Source organism: Bos javanicus, chromosome 22 (genome assembly GCF_032452875.1).
Source record: "Bos javanicus breed banteng chromosome 22, ARS-OSU_banteng_1.0, whole genome shotgun sequence".
Lineage (NCBI taxonomy): Eukaryota > Metazoa > Chordata > Mammalia > Artiodactyla > Bovidae > Bos > Bos javanicus.
Genome location: NC_083889.1, coordinates 53050798 through 53066062, shown reverse-complemented (window position 1 = coordinate 53066062; position 15265 = coordinate 53050798). Strand labels below are relative to the sequence as shown.

The 15265-nt window shown below is 44.0% G+C and overlaps 1 protein-coding gene across 1 annotated transcript in view; it reads right to left on the bottom strand.

Moving 5' to 3' along the window:
• Positions 1–6081: 6081 nt before the first annotated feature.
• The window catches only part of LTF (lactotransferrin), a 33493-nt gene continuing 24309 nt past the window's right edge, over positions 6082–15265 (bottom strand). Inside the window, exons 14-17 of the mRNA XM_061397016.1 lie at positions 11277–11344; positions 9176–9360; positions 7856–8045; positions 6082–6301 (exon numbers count right to left, since the gene is read on the bottom strand). Coding sequence (XP_061253000.1) covers positions 6267–6301; positions 7856–8045; positions 9176–9360; positions 11277–11344 — 478 coding nt within the window. The 3' untranslated portion in view covers positions 6082–6266. The remainder of the gene's footprint in view (positions 6302–7855; positions 8046–9175; positions 9361–11276; positions 11345–15265) is intronic.

Sequence of the window (15265 nt, the reverse complement as noted above, 5' to 3'; positions counted from 1 at the left end):
GGCCACTTCTTTCCCACTCAGGACTGACTTGTAATTATTTCTGGAAACAATGCGGCGCTAAACTAGTCCAAATACGCTAAGGCTAACAGCTAACTCCCTGAGAGAGAATTATGCAGCCTCAGTCTGTTTCCCGACTTAAGAATACATGACGCTCCTCCTGACAGGAAGCTCCCGGCACCACACGGTAGGGGCTTTTCCCTCAAACTAAACCCACAAAACAAGGAAAGCAGCCAGAGGGAAAACCTTCGAGCCCTTGACATAATCTTAAAGGCCGTCAGAGAACTTTTGAGGCCTCTCGAGAATCTTCTAACCCTCGCGATAACCTTCCGGCCCTCTGCCGCGAAGTCCTTCCGTTGCCGCGCAGCCCTCCACGGAAGGACTGCGCAAGCGCAGGCGCAGACACTGGCAGCCACGTGGACTCTTGCGCGGTAGTGATAGTCCCAATAGCACTGACCAAGCGCTGCAGCACCGCGCTGCAGGTATCGGTGTGGTGGATAATTCGCTGCCCCAGAGCAGCTCTAGGCCCTTTCAACACGTGGTGCAGTGGAAACAAGAGTCGTCGTTGTTGTGCTTCTAGAGCACCTCCAGGCACTTGTCCTGCTCGGCAGAGGTAAAGCCTAACTTGTAAGAGTAGATGGAAAGAGCCAGGGATGTTCCTACCACAGGACAAAGGGCGGCATCCAAAGGAACTGGCAAACTACAAGCCTTGGAACAAACCCAGCCTACCACCTGCTGTTTTGTTTGGCAGGGCACCTGTGCAAAGAATGGCTTTTACCTTTTTTTTTAATAGGAAAAAGTCAAAAGAATATTTCATGGCATGTGTAAGTCATATGAAATAAAGATTTCAGTGTCCATTAACAAAGTTTTATTGGCATTGTAAATACGTGTTGCTAGTGGGCTTTTTTGCACTGTAATGGCTGAGTCCAGTGGTTGTGTGATGGTTTCTGGAACTCTCGTGGCTTCCTGCTGCCCCTTGGTGCCTTGCAAATCACAGTCAGGTGGTTATGATTCAGCAGCACTTCAAGTAGCAGACTGTGACGATGCGATACGACAATGGCATGTACATGTACAGGCACAATACGATATGACATGTACATGCAATCTTCAGCCTAGACTGACGGGGTGATAGGAGTGTCTTTTGTTATTCATAATAAACTTTATACCTGAGTTTCAGTCAGATCTGAGTGTATGCTGGTGAAGTAACTTTTGCTGCTTTCCTATGTAAGTTCAGCGTGGGAGCTGGTTCCCAGCACCAACTTGTAATTAGAGGATTGGATCTTTCAGCTCTACTTCCCAACCTCCAGGGATGGCAGAGTGGCTGAATAATCACCAGAGGTAAATGGCTTAATCAATTGTGTGTATGTTACAAAACTTCCATACAAACCCTATACTACGGGGTTCAGGGAGCTTCTTGGTTAGTGAACACATTCATGTGCTGGAAGAGAGGCACACCCCAACTCCACAGGGACAGAAAATCCTATGCTCTAGGCCCTTCCAGTCCTTAGCCTATGTACCTCTTTATCTGGCTATTCTGTATCTTTTATATGCTCCTTTAACATAAATAGGTAACTATAAGTAAAGTGTTCCCCTGAATTCTATGAGTCATTATAGCAAATTATCAAACGTAAGGAGGAAGTTGTGGGAATCCTTGGTTTATAGCCAAGTTGGTCAAATGTATGTGTAACCTGGGAACCCACTACTTGTGATTGGCATCTGAAGGAAGAGGGCAGTCTGGTGGGCCTGGGCCTTTAACCTGTGGTGAACTCTAAGTGGTTAGTGTCAGACTTGAAATGACTTACAGGAAACCCACAGTTGGTGTCCACAGAGAATTAGATAGTTGTTTGGTGTAAGAAACCCACATATTTAGTATCCAAAATGGTTTGAGTAGACACATGCATACAGAACAGACTTGTGGTTGCCAATGGCAAGGGTGTGGTGGCAGGGATGAATTGCGAGTTTGGGATTAGCAGATATAAACTGTTATCTATAGAATGGATAAACAACAAGGCCCTACTGTATAGCACAAGGAACTATATTCAAACTCCTTTGATAAACCATAATGGAAAAATTTTGTAAAATAATGTACATATATATATAACTGAATCACTTCGCTGTACAATAGAAATTGACACATCATAAATCAACTATATTTCAATATAAAAAAGTGTTGTCAGTAGACAAAACAGTTTCTCTTTACACACACAATGTAAATTTTAAAAAAATGTTTTCAGTAGACAGTTTCTTTTTATTACCAGTTCATATCCAGCATGTCAAAAATAAACAAAAAGTGAACTTCAAATGTCACTATGAATTGTGGATTATTTTGTTATCAAATTAGATGACAAAGCACTGTATTTATTACACAGTGAAACTGTCATTGTGCTAAAAGAATACAACATGTGTTGATATCTCCAGTCTAAGCATTCATTGCACTATTCCAAACTCAGAGGGAAAAAAAAATGATTAGGAAATTTAGAAATTTTAAAGTGAAATATCTCATCACAACAGAATTTCTTCAAGGGAATTCCCTGGCAATTCAGTGGTTAGAACTTGGCTCCTTCACTGCTATGGGCCGAGAATCAATTCCTGGTCAAGGAATTAAGCTCCAACAAGCTGTACAGTCCAGCCAAAACCAAAAAAAGAAAAAAAAATTTTTTTGTTCAGAACAAAAAATGAAATGAGGCTACAAGCAAAGTAAGTTTCTAAATAGCTCACTTGTTAACCAAGCAAGAAAAGCCTTTTAACTATGTTGAATTAAAGAAATCGTTTGATTGCAACTGCAAACAAATGTGTCCAGAGAAAATTAACTTATTTAAGACTGGTAGGGCTTCCTGGGTAGCTCAGTGGTAAAGAATCCGCCTGCCAGTGTAGAGGACACAGATTCAATCCCTCATCTGGGAAGCTCCCACATGCCACAGAGTAACTAAACCTGTGCACCACAAGTACTGAGCCTGTACTCTAGAGCCAGGGAACTGCAACTTCTGAAGTTCTCATGCCCTAGAGCCTGTGATCTACAACGGATGAGGCCACCACAATGAGAAGCCCAAACACCGCAACTAGTGAAAAGCCCATGCAGCAACTAAGACTCAGCACAGCCAAAAATAAATAAATATTAAAAAAAAAAAAAAAAGACTGTTAATGTTTCATTGACAATTCTTGCTTACAGAGTTGAAGACATTGGGACCAATATCAATGGTCAAAACACAAGGCAGATGGTTCTGAATGGCTTTCCTTGGCTTTTGATGAGTAAACAGATGTTACAGACGCTGCATTGTCTTTCTGAGGAATTAGTGGTGTTTGAAGTGAGTAAATAATTAGCCTCCGTGAATAGTCTGCATGGTTAACTATAGACAAGAATATTTTCCAAAAAACTGAGGAAACACTAATTCAGTACAATCTGAAGCGGAATGTGCTAAAATGTATTACAATTGATGGTCATTAATATCTGTGTCAGGCAGAAAAAAGCTTAGAGTGGGAACCATGCAGAATGCAAGGCCATGAGCTTTCCTAGAAGATTTTAAGGAACTTGGGGGTTTCAGAAAGTAAAACCAGGGACACCAAATAGAGTTCACACTCACTTCAGGGTTAGAGTGAAAGGATATGAGACCAAAGACCCCTCCCCCATACACACACAGTGATGCTATGACCTCCTGACTTGTTTTGGGGTAATGAAATAATGGAAATTATATGGCCTCTCCCAGGAGGAAGCTTTAAGAGTTATTGTGTCATGCCTCCAATTCTTTTATTTTCCCCTGTTTAAAAGCCAACATTCCCTAGGTGGGAGCTGATGGTTCAGCCTGGGTCTCAGAATAAAGAGATGAACAACAGAGTCTCTGATGACTCACGACAGGCATGAATGTGACCCATGACCCATGAATGTGGCTTTGTTATGTAAGGCACTGGGATGTTGATATAACTTAGCATGAGCTAATGGATACAGGGGCTTCCCTGATAGCTCAGTTGGTAAAGAATCTGCCTGCAATGCAGGAGATCTCAGTTCGATTCCTGGGTTGGGAAGATCCCCTGGAGAAGGGAAAAGCTGCCCACTCCAGTATTCTGGCCTGGAGAATTCCATGGACTATAGTCCATGGAGTCACAAGAGTCAGACGTGACTGAGCATCAGTGGATACAGTGATGTTAGACTTTGAAACTTTATTTCAGCCAGAAAAGGGGATTTCATGGGCCTTTCATTCCACTTAAGTTATCTACTGATGCCCACGAGCCCTGGAGTCCATGCTCCACAAGAGAAGCCACTGCAGCAAGAAGCCGGTCACAACAACTAGAGAAAAGTCCTTCCAGAAACAAAGACCCAGTACAACGGACAGAATAATAAGAATAAATTTTAAAGATAAATTTTTAGAAATCTTAAAGGCAGAGAAAGGAAGGAGGAGGAGCAGTAAGGAAGATCAGGAAACAGGGCTTCAAGGAACACGTGGTCCACAGGATCGGAGATGTAAGGGGCTCGGGGGAAGAGATGGGAACCCTACTAAGCTTCTGTCTTATTTCAGAATTCTTATTCACTTCAAGGGAGTGAATAGGTTAGAATCAAATTACAGTGAGGTGAAGAGAGAATGACCCAACCACCCACCTGACTTGCTGAAGGAAATGAAGGCAGCCCCCTCTGACCACACTTGAAAAAGCTTGGCTGAGAAAAGTAGGAATAAACCGATGACTAGAGGTTAACTGGAGAATGAGGACCAATAAAGCCAAGGGATAAATGCACAGTTATGCACAGTTAGTTTCCCCTTGTACCTCAGTGTACCTGGGGATTGGTTCCAAGACAAACCCAAGGATGCTCAAGTCCCTTATGTAAAATGATGTAGTATTTGCATACAACCTACGCATATCCCCCTGTACATGTTATCTTTTTTTTTTTTCCTCCTATACATTTTAACCAGTCCATTCTAAAGGAGATCAGCCCTGGGATTTCTTTGGAAGGAATGATGCTAAAGCTGAAACTCCAGGACTTTGGCCACCTCATGCGAAGAGTTGACTCATTGGAAAAGACTCTGATGCTGGAAGGGATTGGGGGCAGGAGGAGAAGGGGACGACAGAGGATGAGATGGCTGGATGGCATCACTGACTCAATGGACATGAGTCTGAGTGAACTCCGGGAGTTGATGATGGACAGGGAGGCCTGGCATGCTGCGATTCATGGGGTCGCAAAGAGTCAGACATGACTGAGCAACTGAACTGAACTGAACTGATACATTTTGAATCACCTCTAGGCCACTTATAACACCTAATACAATGTAAACGATATGTAAATAGTTGGCTGCTGCTGCTGCTGCTAAGTCGCTTCAGTCGTGTCCGACACTGTGCGACCCCATAGACGGCAGCCCACCAGGCTCCCCCGTCCCTGGGATTCTCCAGGCAAGAACACTGGAGTGGGTTGCCATTTCCTTCTCTAATGCATGAAAGTGAAAAGTGAAAATGAAGTCACTCAGTCGTGTCCGACTCTTAGTGACCCCACGGACTGCAGCCTACCAGGCTCCTCTGTCCATGGGATTTTCCAGGCAACCGTACTGGAGTGGGGTGCCATTGCCTTCTCATGGCAAATTCAAGTTTTGCATTCTAGAACTTTGTGAAATTTTTCAAATATTTTCAGTCCTCTGTTAGTTGAATTCAAGGGTGTGTAACCCAGGGACATGGAGGGCCCAATGTATTCCACATTTTCCCCTGCTTGTCTATATTTGTACATTTATTACACCTGATGCTATTTACTCAAAATACCAAATATTCATAAACCTTTTTGGCACCCACTTTCTTCCACTAATCCCTTGATTCCTACTCTCTATTTCTTCCCCACCTTAGAAACAAACATACATGCACATATACACTCCAACATACACTTACACAGACAGCTGACAGTAACTGACCAACCAGGTGCCCTAGAGGAAAATAGTTCCTTGGCCTGACCTTAGATTCCAGACCATCAGACACCAAACACAAAACTGCAGGAAAGTGGGAGGCGGGTGCAACCTGGAAAACAGGGAAGGAAAGGTTCCACTGGGCAGATATTTGGTCAGACACGATTTCAGTATGACATTTGAGAGAAGATAATTGGCATTTTATAGGGAATGAAAATCAACGGCATTTCTAATTTTATTTCTTGCTAAAATGACAGCAGGGAATTGTAAATACTGATGAGCTTGGCAAAAATCCCACTTCAGGAAGGGAGAGGAAGGTCCCTCGAGCCTGGAGATTGGGGCTGAGAGCAGGGAGGAGCTGAGGCCCAGGGAGGCAGGCTAGCTTCTTTGCAGGCTTTACCTCGTCAGGAAGGCGCAGGCTTCCAGAAGCGCTGTGGGACACAACGAAGCCAGAGATTCAGAAAAGGATTCCTTTTTTTTTTTCTTGGAATCAATACATCAATCAAAGAAGACACTAAAACAGACTTCCCTCTGCCCTTTTTCCCCACTGTTGGTCAAAGCTTGCCATCCCCATATTTCCCAGTGACTCCTCCTGCTAAGAGCCGCAGGGCCCAAGGGAGCACACAGAAGCTCAGGTCTTCATTGAGCTTCGAGATTTCCTGCTCTGGCCTGAGTAACACGACCCCACCCACTTGTCTCCAGGTGAACCAGCTGTCACACTCTCAAGTTCACATGATCCTCAAATTTCTTTTGCGAGCAACTGATCATCTTCGTGCAAATCTGCCTGCAATAGTGTCTACCTACTCACTCACTCATTCATCCATGAATCCCTCCTGAGCACCTGCTTCGTACAAGTCTCTGTTAAGTGCTGGGGATTCAGCACAGACAGAGGAGCCCTGCCCTCCAGAGGCGCAGTCCTGAGCGGGCTGCTCTGAGAGTAGCCCTGCAGTGGGGTTTCTAAGTGTAGCCCTAGATCCACCTGCATCACAATTCCCTGAGATATCTGTGGATACAGCAGGGTTTCCCAGCCTTGGTGCTACTGACATTTGGGGCTGGGGAATTCTTCATTGTGAAGGCTGTTCTGTGCTTTGTTTAGAAGCATCCCTGCTTCTACCCACAGATGCCAGCAGCACCCCCACCCCAAGTTATCAGAATTAAAAATACTTCCTGGCATTGCCAAATGCCTCAGGGGCAAAATCATCCTCGGTTGAAAACCACTGATGTAGAGATTCCCAGCCTTCCCCTCCCCCTGGACCACCACACAAGCCCCACCAATGCCTCCAACTCCCCTGGGGAGGGACCAGGAACGGGAACCTGGATGACTCCAGTGCACAGAGGAGGTAGAACTCACTAAGATTTGGGAAGTATTGCCAGAGCCTTACAACACTCTGCTATGTCTTCTAGACGTTTTAAAATTGTTGTCAATACATTCTCCTGGCTAAAATGGTTTTTGAGAATTTATATTCTCTATGGTTACTGTTTATGGTAACTTGCCTAGAAATCAGAATTTGCCGTTTCTCAATATACATGTATATACATGTGTACATACGTTTATATGCATTGGCAGGCAGGTTCTTTACCACTAGCACCACCTGGGAATCCCATGTATATACATACATACATATATTTATGTACATAGGTATATTTACATGCATAAATATATTTATAATTGCAATCAGCATTATAAAAATTTAGCATATTATCTACTGCTTTATTTTATTCTCTAATTCTTTCACTTTATCAATGACAGCATAATTTCCTGAGGTATTTGTTGTTCAGTCACTCAGTCATGTCCAACTCTTTGCAACCCCATGGACTGCAGCATGCCAGGCCTCCCTGTCCTTCACCATCTCCATCTCTGAGGTGCAGAGACATTGTATTGCCTTAACGTTTTTAAACCCACATCACCCCTAAAATGTTTGACCCTCCAACTTTGACCTTCATGCAAGACGCTTTCTCAGTGATGTTATTTATATTCCACTTACGGGAGGTTGAGCATTTTTTCAGGTTGGCAATGGCCGTGACATACTCTGTCCCCAAATATTCTTCATACGTTGGTCTGCCTCCAAGTTTGGCCAGACACTCAGTGTTGTCATTGAACAGAAGATTTTTGGTTTCAGATTTGAACAAACAAAACTTGTCCGGGCAGTTTTTTCCATTTTTCCCAAACAGAGCCTATGTCAGAAGGGCAGACAGTAAGAGACCAGCTGAGGAAAAGAGGAGAGATTATGGACTTGGGAGGCAATCTCTGCTGTGCAGGATCAGCTGCAGGAAGACTGTGGGGCAAAAGGAGCTGAGTTCTAGAATCGATCTACTGCCCTGGCTGAGCCTTCCCCTGCGCTGTGTCCCCCTGCTCCAGGCCCCAGGCCAGTGCCCAGGCGCCTCACCACTTCTGATCTCACCTCCCACCATCTTGCCTTGCTTCTTAAATCTGTGGCCTCTGCCCTCAGAACTTCTTATGAGTGACTAGGTACCAGATGAGGAGTTTGAGATCCGTCCTCAAGGTTAATCACCTCTAACATTCTAATAGGCCAGCTCTCCCAGAGGGGCAGTCTGCATGGGAAATCCTCTCTGCCACAGACCAGGTCATTGCCTTGGGCGGGTCACCCAGCCTCCCCTGACCATGGTTCCTCCTTTGTGCCCAGGGCTCCTCCAGAGGTGAGCTGCAAGGACCAAGCACCTTCATGGTGGCAGACTTCTTATCAGCACCTGTGACTATGCATAGTGGGAGCTCCAGACATGCTAGTAATGGGGCCTATTTTTACATCCTAGGGTCACTGTCTTTAGAGCACATCTGAAAAAAAACATGCTGTTTTAACACAGAACTAGACAAACTAATAGAAAAATTCCAGACTTTAAGGAAATTATAGGATTTCTTTAAAATGTCTTCACATAGATAGCCTTAAATCTATAGAGGTTCTGGGTCAGCTGTTTTTAGAGATTACAAATGCAGGGGCCTTGTCAGAGAACATTGCCCAGCCAGCCCAGGCTCTGGAGACATCAGCAGAAGAAACTCAACTCTCTACCTGGCTATGAAAGGAAGGCTCAGTCGCCTCCCTCATTTGCCAGAAGAACAACAGGAGGCTCAAGGAGAGACAGCCTCTCCTGGCTGGGCAGTGAGCACACGTCCAGGGGCCTGAGACTCGGGGCAGCCCCACAGTGTGGACAAATACTGTCATCTCCAGCTTCAAGCGGGGGCACGAGGAAGAATGGCTGGAGATAAGCAGATCCGCTGAGCTCTGTGGTTGCTCACCTGAGGGGAGCCCCTGCAGGTAAGCACAGGCAGGAGGCCCTGTGATCCTTACCTGCTGGTGGAGCAGCACCTGTTCCACGTGTGCTGCCCTATCGCTCCGAGACACCACAGCGTGATTCGGGGCCACCGCCAGGTGGCAGCTCTGAGCCTCCGTCACACGCTTCCTGGTGCCATCGAGGCAGAGCAACCTGAAGTCCTCACGATTCAAGTTCTTAGCCCAGTCTGCAGTGCTCTCTCCTGGAGACAGAGAGAAGGCTGCATCAGCCACGGCTGCCCGGCTGAGTCAAAGCCTCCTTTCTGGGGCTGTGACCACCCACCGGCCTCTTGAAATGCACACAGGTGAAGGAGAACAAATAAAGCTCCTCAAGTTATACAGACTTCAAACGTATCAAATACCAGTGCTCACGATGGAGTCTTACTCAGCAACAAGAAGAAGCCAAGTTCTAACACATGCTACCACGCGGATGAAAACATGATGCAAAATAAGACAAGCCAATCACAGAAGACCACTTATCATAGGATTCCATTTCTGTGAAATGCCCACAAGACAGAAAGTGAATTGGTGGTTGCCAGCTCTGGGGGTGTGGGGAAGGGACTGCTAACAGGGGCAGAGCTTTTTTAAGGGTTTTGTGAACACTCTCCAATTGGATTTTGTTGGCAACTGCACCACTCTGCGAATGTGCTGGAGATCACTGAATCAGACAGTCCGAATGGGTGGATTTTACAGTATGTAAATTGTATCTCCACAAAGCTGTTACATTGGAATGTGTATTATAAAAATATGGAAAATCCGTATTTTCCAGCAAGTTCCAGAAATAGAAGTGCTGGTTTGTGTTCAAGAAGAAATTGTTTCCTTTCATACTCCAACGCCCTTAATGTAACTAGAAGAAGGATAGGAACTTCTCTTATGGGCTTATCAAATATATTTAAATCAATTTCAATAAAATACAGTTGCAAAATCCCAGAGAAACATAAAACTATACTCATCTGAGCCCTGGAGATCACTTAGATTCAAGGTTCCTGAATTCGAAATGCAGTTGTGTGCATGCCCGCCTGTGTGTATGCAAATCGCCTGTGTGTATGCAAATACGGCTTCCTGGTCACACAGCTGCTTCTCTCCTTTTGTCCTCTCCCCTCAAGAAAATACTTCCTCCAACCTCTTGGCTTTGTCTATTCGATACTCAGATCATCCCAAAATTTACATGTCTGGCCTCAGTCGCTCTCCCCAGGGACTTGAGGAAGCAGCGGCTAGGACTGTGGCTGTCACTGAAGGAGGGAGGTGGAAAGTTGAGGCAGGTCCTTCTCCAGGGGAGGAAGTGGTAGTTCCCTCTGGGTGGGGAGGCTGATGGGAGGTGAGCACAGAGGTGCAGTTTAGAAGGTAGCAAACTGCTGAGTCTTGAAGTTATCATTATTATTTTCACCAGAGGTCAGAAGAGAGAGTGGCTAGTTCTCTACTGGCTGGTGGATCTTCCCTTGATCATCCGCCTGTGATTTTGCCCTCATTCACTCCCCAAGGAGTCTCCCCACTGACAGTTCACAGGGGCTGAATGAAGCCTTCTACTTCCTTTTTAAAAAGGGGAAACTTTTACTTGCATATGTTCAAATTTTTTTTTTTTTTTAAGTATCATTCACTTTCAACTTCCAATTGGCTGAGACAGGCAGATAGTGTGCTTCTGTGGCTCAGAATCAAGGTCACCTCTGGAACTGACTGAGCCCCATTGCAACCATTGCCAAAAGCCCACCTGATCCTTACTGACCAGTTTCCTGACCCCGTATTATTAACAGGAAAAAATGCCTACCCCGGTACTCACTCTCTAGCGCCCTAACCAATCACCTAATGCCACCCTTCCAGCAGCAATTTTCGTCTCGAGGTTATAAAAGTTGGCTACTAACCCAGGAAAGAGTCAGTTCTCCCTTGAGCCTAGTTGCTGTTCCAACAGCATTTGGTCAACGATCCCTGGTCAGGAGGTCGGCCCGCTGTGCCTGCAGACCCTCGTTATCTCTGCTCCTTGTTCTTATAAAGTCACTCCTTGCTGAAATACTTTGTGTCAGGAAATTCTTTTCCAACCCGCGCTGGGACTGCCACAACAGTAGGCTCTGTTGTGACGGCAAGGATCGTGCTCTGAAGGGGAAAGGAAAACACCTTTACCTACCATTCGTGTTCTCCCAGACTGTGTCGTTTTTCACAAAGGCAACGTCCCCAACGTCCTCAGCCAGGCACCTAAATTGTTCCAGAGAATCAAAACATTGCCAGAGAGGAAAAACTATTAGAATTTTCATAGCTATTTATAATACACATTCCAAAAACTGAAACATGGAAGCAAATAGAAAAAAGAAAGACAAATATGTCCAGGAACTTTCGAGTTTAAAATAGTAGCTCAAAGACTTCTGAGTACCTTCCCTCCTTGTAAAATGCCAATAACATGGCACGAATGAGATTTTCTTTTTTTTAAGCCACAAATCCATGAGTGAGAGGAAGGCAAGAGGGAAAGAGGGAAGATAATAATGTCATTTGGAAGTCAGAGATCAAATAGGTGAGCAGTAATTGACCCAACAGAGTAAAGAAAACTGTGACATAAATTGGACACCCAAGTGTCCAACTTGGGTGGGGGACACCCAAGGAGAAAGCTGATGTGCACAGCAGAACTCCAGAAAAACTCAACATTTAGAAGTACCAGGTACCATGAAAGTAGCTGAGAACAGGAGGACTAAATACAGCCTATATACATGCAGTGTAAATACACATGTGCAACCAATGGATTAAAAGAAGACCCACATATATAACCTCTTGAAGTTTCAGAACACTGGAGGGAGATTTAAAAATAATTTTTACAACTATTGCTTATTTCTTTTATTTTTTAAAATCAAAAACTTTTCAAGAAAATAACTTTCAAAGCATTTTACATTGGGTGAAACCCCGAACTCATTTTTCCTAGAGAGTATTTTTCATTCATTGTTTAATCTCTGAAATTTAGAGATAAATATGCATACAATATGTCTGATTTACTTACTCTTCAAAAAAATATTCTTTGTGTAGATCTGTTTACTAAAACATCTCATGAGCTTTCTAAAACTTCTCTCTCAGAATTAGGAAGCCAAAAATAAACTGCTAAAAACTTAAAAACAATTTTCTTTTCAAGAAGAAAAAAAATGTCATATACAAAGAATTAGGGAAGCAATGGCAACCCACTCCAGTACTCTTGCCTGGAAAATCCCATGGACAGAAGAGCCTCGTGAGCTGCAATCCATGGGGTCACTAGGAGTCGAACACGACTGAGCATCTTCACTTTCACTTTTCACTTTCATGCATTGGAGAAGGACATGGCAACCCACTCCAGTGTTCTTTCGTGGAGAATCCCAGGGCTGGGGGAGCCTGGTGGGCTGCCGTCTATGGGGTCGTACAGAGTTGGACACGACTGAATCGACTTAGCAGCAGCAGCAGCAGCAGGAATCAAAAACCGCTATCAGCTTTCTCATCGGGAACTTTAGATTTAGAAGACAATAGATTGATGCTCTTAAATTTCTGAATTTGCTTATTTCTTTCTATGTTACATTCTGCATAATTTTTTCATATACTTTCCACATCACTACTTCTCTTTTTAGCTACGTTTAATCTGCTAAATTGGTCAGCTGCACAGCTAACTTCAATCGCTGTACTTTTTTTCCTTTCTAGAAGTTCTATTTATTCCTTTTAAGAACACTAACCTGCTGCTTCTTCTGTTTTCCACTTCTGGCAACTTCTTCCCTGTGTGTTGGTTTAGCATTGCTATAGTTACTGCTTGTACTGTGTCTGGCTCATTATTATTCAAAGCGTATTTCTGAGCAGTCTTTGAGGCCTAACCTGAAGATTCTGTCTTCCAGACAGGTTCCTAGAGGAGTGATCTCGCTAGTCTAGGGTCACTTTTTTTGGAATTATGAGTTGAGAATTTCTGAACCATCCTAAGAGACATAAGTTGGAGCTACAAATTCATGTAAGAGCTGGCCCATGGTTTCACTTTTTCAGGGATGGTGTGTATTTTCCTCAGCATCTAGGCAACTTGAAGCCCTATGGGAGTGGAGGGGAAGCTACCTCTCGTCCACTCCTACCCTAAAGGTGTATGCAACCTCTGAGTGTAAGTTTGTCTCAGGACAAAGTGGCTCCACTTAGCTCCCTGAGTCCCTATTTGCCTTAGATTTTAGTCTAATAATCCCTTGTTACTTTGTCAGTTATTCAATGCTCTTAGGAACATGTCTGTGTGTGTGTTTGTGCTGAATCCAACACTCTTCCTTGTTTTTCGTGGGACTGTTGATTAAACCAGTTAATGCTGCCATTTCCCAGATGTGGAAATCCTGCCAGAATTCCTAGGAACATTTTTTCTAGGCTACATTTACTTATTCAAACGATAAATCCCTTCAAGAGTGGGCTAAAGATGTTTTTAAACATGTAAATACTCAAAAACCAGCAACTCCTACTCACTCTTTCTCAAGAAGATATGTTCTGTCACAACAAAATCAAGAAAGCGAAAGCTGCAGGATCCAAAAAACAAGTCCTTTAACAGGAAGTAAGACAATGGAAAATCCCAGAATGATGATTCAGAGGAATCTCAGGACCACAGATGTTCGGGGGGCCTAGAAAGGGCCAATCTAGACTGGGAAGGAGGGTGGAAACTTCAGATGCTACATTCGCAGGTAAATGATGAACCTGGGGCAGCACCCAGTCTGTTTATGCACAGGATGTTAGGAGATTTGTGCTACGAGTGCAAGGTTTGGGGATGAATGAGTGATTTTTTAAAAGCAGTATAGAAAGTTAAGCAAAGTTTAATAAGACACTTATCAACTCCAGAGTAAACTAAAACTTTGTACAGTAAGGGAAATATAATCGTATTATATCACATATTTAATATGAGACTAATATTTGCATATTCATAATAAAGTAAACCCTAAATATGGAGAAGGCAATGGCACCCCACTCCAGTACTCTTGCCTGGAAAATCCCATGGATGGAGGAGCCTGGTGGGCTGCAGTCCATGGGGTCGCTAAGAGTCGGACACGACTGAGCGACTTCACTTTCACTTTTCACTTTCATGCATTGGAGAAGGAAATGGCAACCCACTCCATGTTCTTGCCTGGAGAATCCCAGGGACGGGGGAGCCTGGTGGGCTGCCATCTATGGGGTCGCACAGAGTCGGACACGACTGAAGCGACTTAGCAGCAGCAGATACTTCATACTCTTGTTGGGTACTAAAAGGAGGTGAAGCCTGTGGTTACGAGTGGAAGAGGCACAGGAGCAGTAACAGAGGCTAGGTTTTCTTCTTTCATAATAAAAAGTCAGCAGAAAATGGCTGGCATTTAAAAATTGAGAACCAGCAATATATGAGGATGTTAGAAACAGAGAGATGAACAGAACTTCCAGTTCCAACTTTCGAGTTGAGCAAAAGACAAAGCATTTCCTTCTAGTATAAATAGGAATTCTAAAGTGTATGTGTTTTCAGTGAAATAGTCCCTTACATAGGTTTGAAAAGGAAAACCTCATGGTTTTTTATCAGACAAGTTGTCTGTTCAGTATTTCTGAGTGGAATCACATCACAACTCTTCCATGTGCAAAAACCTAGCCCCTTAAAATTTTTTGTACATTCATGAAATATTTAATAAGTCACTCAGAGTATAGCAAAAGCTACTTTTATATCATCCCATCACTGGAGTGAGGGCTACTGAGTTTACGTTAAAAAAAATTCCAAGACCAGTTTGAGCAGTGTTTCTCAGGTACATGACGCCACCTAGTGGTGAAATATATTCTTGGCGAAAAGAGAAAAAATAACGGATAGGGGAGAACTCTGCCCTTCAAACCCCTAACGGTATCATTCAGAAGTAACAGCTGCATGAATGGGATTGAAAAAACGAGGGCTGTGAAAAGATACTGTAATTCACTAAGTGTTTATAATTTGTGATTTCTGAGAACACTTTTGGTTTATTTTTCACTGCTGCTAAGTCGCTTCAGTCGTGTCTGACTCTGTGCGACCCCATAGACAGCAGCCCAACAGGCTCCCCCGTCCCTGGGATTCTCCAGGCAAGAACATTGGAGTGGGTTGCCATTTCCTTCTCCAATGCATGAAAGTGAAAAGTGAAAGTGAAGTCACTCAGTCATGCCCGACTCTTAGCGACC